Source organism: Pygocentrus nattereri, chromosome 2 (genome assembly GCF_015220715.1).
Source record: "Pygocentrus nattereri isolate fPygNat1 chromosome 2, fPygNat1.pri, whole genome shotgun sequence".
In the NCBI taxonomy this organism is placed as follows: domain Eukaryota; kingdom Metazoa; phylum Chordata; class Actinopteri; order Characiformes; family Serrasalmidae; genus Pygocentrus; species Pygocentrus nattereri.
Window position 1 is genome coordinate 21,198,529 of NC_051212.1, and position 7,280 is coordinate 21,205,808.

The 7,280-nt window shown below is 41.3% G+C and overlaps 1 protein-coding gene across 2 annotated transcripts; it reads left to right on the top strand.

Annotated features, from left to right (window-relative positions):
• Positions 1 to 2,302: 2,302 nt before the first annotated feature.
• On the top strand, positions 2,303 to 5,738 carry mrpl52 (mitochondrial ribosomal protein L52). Of its 2 annotated transcripts, none has more exons than XM_017718754.2 (5): positions 2,303 to 2,405; positions 2,653 to 2,722; positions 3,971 to 4,038; positions 4,868 to 4,932; positions 5,572 to 5,738. In XM_017718754.2, exons 1-5 carry the CDS (start codon positions 2,372 to 2,374, stop codon positions 5,716 to 5,718), a joined length of 384 nt encoding a protein of 127 aa, XP_017574243.1. In that variant the 5' UTR covers positions 2,303 to 2,371; the 3' UTR covers positions 5,719 to 5,738. The 2 variants fall into 2 exon arrangements, with proteins under 2 accessions (XP_017574243.1, XP_017574242.1); XM_017718753.2 differs by having other exon boundaries at positions 2,400 to 2,454.
• Positions 5,739 to 7,280: the final 1,542 nt, after the last annotated feature.

Below are 7,280 nucleotides of genomic sequence, written 5' to 3' on the forward strand. Positions count from 1 at the left end.
CAAATGGAAAGGAAAGAAACTCGCCCACTTCCTTTCAGATTGCGCGGTATAAAACGGCTAAAACACGTGAAGTAAACGCCCTTGAAAGAGTAGCGAAAAAGTGAAAAGAGAGCTTTGGTTGGCGAGAGACAAAAGCCAACGAAAATGCAGTCACTTTGCCAAAAGAAGAAGTCCCTGCAAAACGTGGGAACTCTAAGCTCATATCTCGATACCAGCCAAGCCCTTTGGGAGTTAAAGTGAACGAAGAGCATAAAATGTTAAAACACGAGACATTACAAACATTCCTACTCTCGGGCTCTCATTGTTTTTCCATTCGCACGGACTAGTTGGTCGTGCCTCTCGTCTGTGGAATGTGCGGAGGGATACCGCTAAGGGCCCTGGCACTGCGCGCTGCGGTCGCGTGTGTGCTTTCTCGAGCCTGTAACAATGTGAGTGTGTGTTTTTTCTGAAAATGCCAGACTGCGCTCCATAGAGACCGGGGGCAGAGACTCCGGCGGCACTTAACCTGCTGCTGCCGCCGCCGTGTAGCCGTGCGTTTTAATCCTGTCTCCGAACGCATATGAAGGCGTGTAGTCGTGCTGTTTTAAAGCTGGTGGTTTTCCCTACCCCGAAGCCCCTTCCAGTCTCCTCTCCTGCGGTTAGCAGGAGCGCGTGCGTGTCGGTGTGCCTCTCCCTCCACAGGCGCGCTATCAGCGAGCGAGGACTTGTTGGAGAACACACACACACACACACACACACAGGAGGGATATTTCAGCGCTAAGTCAGCACTGCACGGGTAGATACACAGCAAGAATGTGAGAGGAAGTTTACACGGGCTGCTCAGGAGCCCCTGAACAAGCCTCTGCTCTTCAACAGTGAAGACTGAAAAACACACACTGAAGCAAAGACTTTCCATCGAGCGTTACATTATGAAGAAAAGTCTTAAAAACCTGCAGCAGTCCGAGAGACCAGTAGAAGTGCACCTGTTTGTTTCTACACTCATTGTCCACTTTGTCAGCTCCACTTACTGTATAGGTGCACTTTGTAGTTTTACAACTACAGACTGTAGTCCGTCTGTTTCTCTGCCTACGTAGTTTACCCTGTTCTTCAGTGGTCAGGACTCCATAGGACCCCCATAGAGCAGGTAACTACTATTTGGGTGGTGGATCATTCTCAGCGCTGCAGTAACACTGACATGGTGGTGGTGTGTTAGTGTGTGTTGCGCTGGTCTGAGTGGATCAGACACAGCAGTGCTTCTGGAGTTTTTAAACATCTCAGTGTCACTGCTGGACTGAGAACAGTCCACCACCCAAAAAACAGCGTCCTGTGACCACTGATGAAGGACTAGAGGATGATCAACACACACTGCGCAGCAGCAGATGAGCTGTCACCTCTGGCTTTACATCTATAAGGTGGACTGACAAGGTAGGGGCGTCTAATAGAGTGGACAGTGGGTGGACACAGAGTTTAAAAACTGTGTCTGATCCACTCAGACCAGCACAGCGCATACTAACACACTACCACCACGTCAGTGTTACTGCAGTGCTGAGAGTGATCCACCACCCAAATAGTACCTGCTCTGTGGGGGTCCTGACCATTTAAGAACAGGATAAAGTATACAGAGAAACAGATGGACTACAGCCTGCAACCGTGTAACTATAAAGTGCACCTGTATAGTTAATGGAGCTGAATGAATGAATGTATAATTAGATAAATATTAAAATATGTACATTTGGTCATGTATGTGCATGTATTTCAATATATTCCCATATGTGCACTTAATGGCATTGATTTAAACATCCGAAAGGAGTACATTTAAATAAATTTAGCTCATATTTTAAAAGTGCATGTATATTTTTAATGTGAGCGAATATTATGTACCCATGTTTTTAATCCATAGGGGAACAGAATATCAGCAAAGTTCAGAGTGAAAACTGGATGCATCATTAAATTCTCAGATCATCAGGTTTCATACTAAAACGCTCTTTTGCATATCATCAAGCTCAAGGCTCATGAAAATGGACTATTGGACCGCATGATTCACTGTAGCTAATATTGAGCATAACAAAATATAGAATTAAATATAGTAGTAATGTGGGCAAATGGTGTGTAACCTAATCATTGTTTTTATTTCATTTATATTTCCGTTTATAAGTATATATTCAAATAATTACTGGCTTCATTGCTGTATTCAGAATTCAGCTCCAAAAACAGCAGAAAAGCCGTTTGGCTGCAGCAGGTCAATGAGAGCGCGACGCTGTTATACAGTAATGTGATTGGAGCGCCATCTAGCGGTACAACACCAAACTTGCGTCAACGCTTTCTACACCTAAGAGCGCGTTGTGGCTGTCTTCCGCTGTCTGTCCTGCCTGCTTGCCGTAGTTGTTTCAAAATGGCAGCGCCCTTGAAGATGCTCTGGTCTTCAGGTGAGAGAGATGTTATTAAAAAGCGCGCCGCCTTGGTGTCTTTGGGTCGGTCAGTACATGGATGTAACCGGAGGAGTTTGATAAGTGACCATGATTCAGTCAGTGTGTGTGTGTGTGTTAAGGCTCTTACAGTTTCTCTGATGCTGGAGCTCACAGTGGCTCTAGTGTGGCTGGAAGGCGGATTTCTGCTCAGGAGGTTTTATTACATTACAAATGACACGATGCCTGTTTTCTTGTTTTGCTGAAGCGTTAAGGCAGACCGTGCGCCCTTTCTCATCGACGTGTGCCACATACGCAGGGAAGAAGTGGAGACTGGAGTACGTAACCAATCATTTTACAAGTGTACATTCAATTGTGTGTGTGTGTGTGTGTGTGTGTGTAGGAGGGGGGGCATATACATACATTTGCTCAAATTAAAATTACATGTGATGTTTTTAATTATATGCGCTAAATATATTTAAGTGTGCTGTTTTTAAAAGTTGAAATATATGCCAGTGGATGCAGATGCTTGACAATATATTGAAATATGTATTGCACATTACATGTAAATAGATTACAATATTATACATACACTACTCACAAAAAGTTAGGGATATTTGGCATTTGGGTGAAATTTATGGAAACCGTAAAAAGTTCACGCTACAGTGATATTATATCATGAAAGTAGGGGATTTCCTCATCTACAACAATTTATTGGAACAAAAGCCAACAACAGTGGTGCGTATACCCCAACAAATAATGTCAGTGTCTCAATAACTTGTCATGTGCCCTTGAGCATCAATTACAGCTTGACAACGACGTCTCATGCTGTTCACAAGTCGACTTATTGTCTGCTGAGGCATGGCACCCCACTCTTTTTGAAGGGCGGCCCTCAGGTCGTTGAGGTTCTGGGGTACAGAGTTATGAGCCTCTACACGGCGACTCAGCTGATCCCATAGGTTTTCTATGGGATTCAGGACTGGAGAAAGTGCAGGTAACTCCATTTGAGGTACCCCAAACTCCAGCAGCCATTCCCTAATGATGCAGCCTCGATCAGCTGGAGCATTGTCGTCCATGAAGATGACATTAGGCCTGTGTTGTTCATGCAGAGGCACAATGACTGGATTAATGATGTTATTCAGTAGTATGGGCTTGTCACTGTAGCATTCATAAAGTGTAGGGCAGTTCTGTATTGACTAGAAACACCTGCCCACACTGTAACACCACCACCTTGCCGTTAAGCTCCTTGTTAGAGAACAGCAAGTTGTGCAAAAAGCACTGAAACATTGAACAACTGGACATGTGCAAATAAACTGGATTAAAAGCTGAGATGACTAACCATGAACTTTAACTCAGATAAACTGTTTTTGTAACGTGGGTTTATGCTGAAAAAATTAACACACATACGTATATAATTTCTATACTATATAATTTTTCACTCTTTTCTTTTGTAAATAACTAAACGCCATTCCTTTCCTTTCTGCCTCCCAAGCTTAATAGTGTACAGTAGCCTTCAGTGTTTGTTGTTGTTGTGTGTGTTTTTTTTTGTTTTTTTTTTATTAACTTTGTGTGCCTTGCATCTGCAGGAATGGATTGGCCTGGACTGGATCAGAATATGGTCCATTAACAGATCTGCCTGACTGGTCATTTGCAGGTAAGAAAGGCCCATTTGCACACCACAGAATTGGGCTATAGGTTGCGATCTGTTGCTTATTTACAGTAACAGTGACTACAGTAATGGTGTTACTCTGTCTTTATTTGAGTGATACAGCATTGTCAGCAGAATGTGTCGTACTGAAGAGCTGACTTTAAACAGGGCACTTACATAGGATGCCCCACAATGGAAGCATACTCTGTTGCTTCAATCACTACAGAATTACAAGCTGCCTCTGGAAGAAATATCAGCACAAGAAGTGTATCGGGCACTTGATGAAACTGGTTTCAGAGGCTAAGCAGTTGCACACAAGCCTAAGATTATTATGCGCAATGCCAAAAGTATAAATATTAAAAAGGGGGAGGGATAATAATAGTCTGGGGCTGTTTTGCAGGCATGGGCCCCTTAGTTACAGTGAAGGATACTGTTTTAGACAGTTATATACTATGTTATATGGTTTGATGAGTTTGGTTTGAAGGAACTCCAGTGGAATGAAACGTCTCAGGAATGATTTGCAATGTTGATTGCAAGCCAGGCCCTGTCATCCAGCATCAGTGCCTGATCTCACAAATATTTTTTGACTGAATGGGCTTAAATTCCCACATGCACACTCCAAAATCAGGTGGAAAGCTGCAGTGGAGCGCAATTCCATATTAATGCCCATTGTTTTAGATTGGGATGTCCAACAGGCTCATATTGGTGTGATAGTTGCACATTCGTTTGACCATATAATGCGTTTTAAAGTCAATGAAAAGGAAATGATAAGAGGAAACGAGAGCACAGATGTGCATGTATTTAGCTCATTTTTGTGATTGTGTTTTTTATATAGATGGAAGGCCTGCACCCCCATTAAAAGGACAAATTAGGAGGCAGCAGCAGAGGGAGGAGTTTGCAGTAAGTTTTATTCTTGTAATGGAGAGATTTTGGATTTTCATACTTATGTTATTATTCTTTGCATTACTCTTTACTGTACAGTAGCACATGTTGGCAGTGTCACAGTTGTGGTGAAGACAACTTGCACAAAATATGAAATGTGAGGCATAATAAGTTATTTTACATAAATGCTGATGCTTGATACTTTCAAGAGATTTCAGTCAATTTGAATGTGTTATTATCAACAGTTTGTATAAAGGTGTTTAGGAACAGTGATCCAAAATATTAAAACATTCACATATTACCAAGAGCCTAGAACAGGATTTCTCAATCTCAGTCCTCACAACCCTGCACTCAGCACATTTGTATAGTTAATAGAGTTGAATTGGATGTGTGTGTTATAAGAAAATACAAATATGTGCTGGGTCACCAGGACTGGGATTGGGAACCTCTAGTCTAGATCATAAATACATACTAAAAATACAGCAGGAATGCTGCAGAGTAGTAATTGGCTTTGGTTTGTGACTTTTTGGTTTGTGTGATGTGCTGTGTTACACGATGCATGTAGTTGATCCACGTAAGCTGAATGAATTTATTTGTGATGAAGTACCACAGTGAATCAGAGCTCAGTCTACATGCTGTCTGTGTCTGTCCCGACAGAGGAGAGCAGTGTATCTGAACGCAGAGGTGGACCAAGGTATGGAGACATGGAGGGCAAAAAAAGAAGAGGAGGAAAGAGCAAAAGAACAGTTAAAATCATCCATGCTTAAACCTAAAGGAAATCTGTTATTAAAGAACAAAAAATAAAACACCTGAATCAATAGTAAGTTTGTGTTTTGTACTTTAGTGCTTACAAGAAAAGTAAAGCCTTGGTTAGCACTAAGTAGCATATTAGCATATTAATCAATTTCCATGTCTCAGACTTCAGGTGGTTTTGATGGCCAACTATAATATGTCTCTGGACAGTGTAGTCTACAACAAGTTTCCAAAAAGTGGGGATGCTGTGCAAAATGTAAATAAAAACAGAATGCAATGATCGTGAAATCATTTAATCCATTTAATGACAACTAAGACAACGTCAGATGTTGAAAGTAAGAAATGTTATTGTGTTTTCAAAGGTACATGTACACTCTGAATTTGTTGAAAAAAGTTGGGTTGGGGGCATGTTTACTACTGTGTTGCATCGCCTCATCTTTTAACAACACTCAAGTGTTTGGGAACTGAGAAGACCAACTGCAGTTGTGAAAGTAAAATGTTTTTCCATTCTTGCTTGATATCCGCGCTCATCTGTTCAGGGTCTCCTTTGTCACATTTTTCATTTTATAATGTGTCAGATGTTATCGTGGGTCACAGGTCTGGACTTGCAGGCAGAGCAATGTAGTACATGGGCTAATTTACTACAGAGCCATGCTGTTGTAATATGTGCCGAATGTGGTTTGACGTTGTCTTGCTGAGATAAGCCAGACTTTCCCTGAGAAAGATGTCTGAATGGCAGCATATATTGCTCCAAAACATGTAAGCCTCTATATCTGCAGGTTATCCATGCTATGTGCACTAACATACCCCCATGCCATCACAGATGCTGGCTTTTGAACTGTGCACTGATAACAAGCCGGCTAGACCCTTTATTCTTCAGAGGATGTGGTGTCCAGATTTCCAAAAAGAATTAAAAATTTTGATTCATTGGACCACAGGATACATTTCTGCCTCAGTTCATCTTAGAAAACTCAGACCAAGAGAAGGTGGTGGTGGTGTTTCTGTATCCTGATTTTTTTTTCCTTTACATGGTAGGTTTTAAATTTGTATTTGTCGACGCAGGGCAAACTGTGTTCTTAGACAGCGGTTTTCGGAACTGTTCATGAGCCCATGCAGTAATTTCCACTACAGAATCTGTCTGTTTATTATGCAGTGCTGCCTGAGGGCCTGAAGATCATAGCCATCCAATATTGATTTTGGTCCTGGTCACTTGCTTACAGAGACTCTTTTAATGATATTATGTACCATATATGAAATCCCAAAGTTTTTTGCTATTTTATGTTGAGAAACGTTGAATTGTGAACCACTTCCCGTCTTTAGTAAGAGAGACTCAGCCGCTCTGAGGCGCTCTTTTATACGCAATCATGTTATAGATCTGTTGCCAGTTAACCTAAATAGCTGTGAAGTGTTCTGCCAGGTGTTTTTCTTTTAGCATTATACAGCTTTACCAGTCTTTTGTTGGCCCTGTCTCAACTTTTTTGAGTTGCTGCCATAAAATTCAAAATAGGCATATATTAAATGATAAAAAAAAATCTCACTTTCAGCATTTGATATGTTGTCTTTGTACTAACTTAAGTTAAATATAAGGTTAAATTATTTGCATGTCATTGATT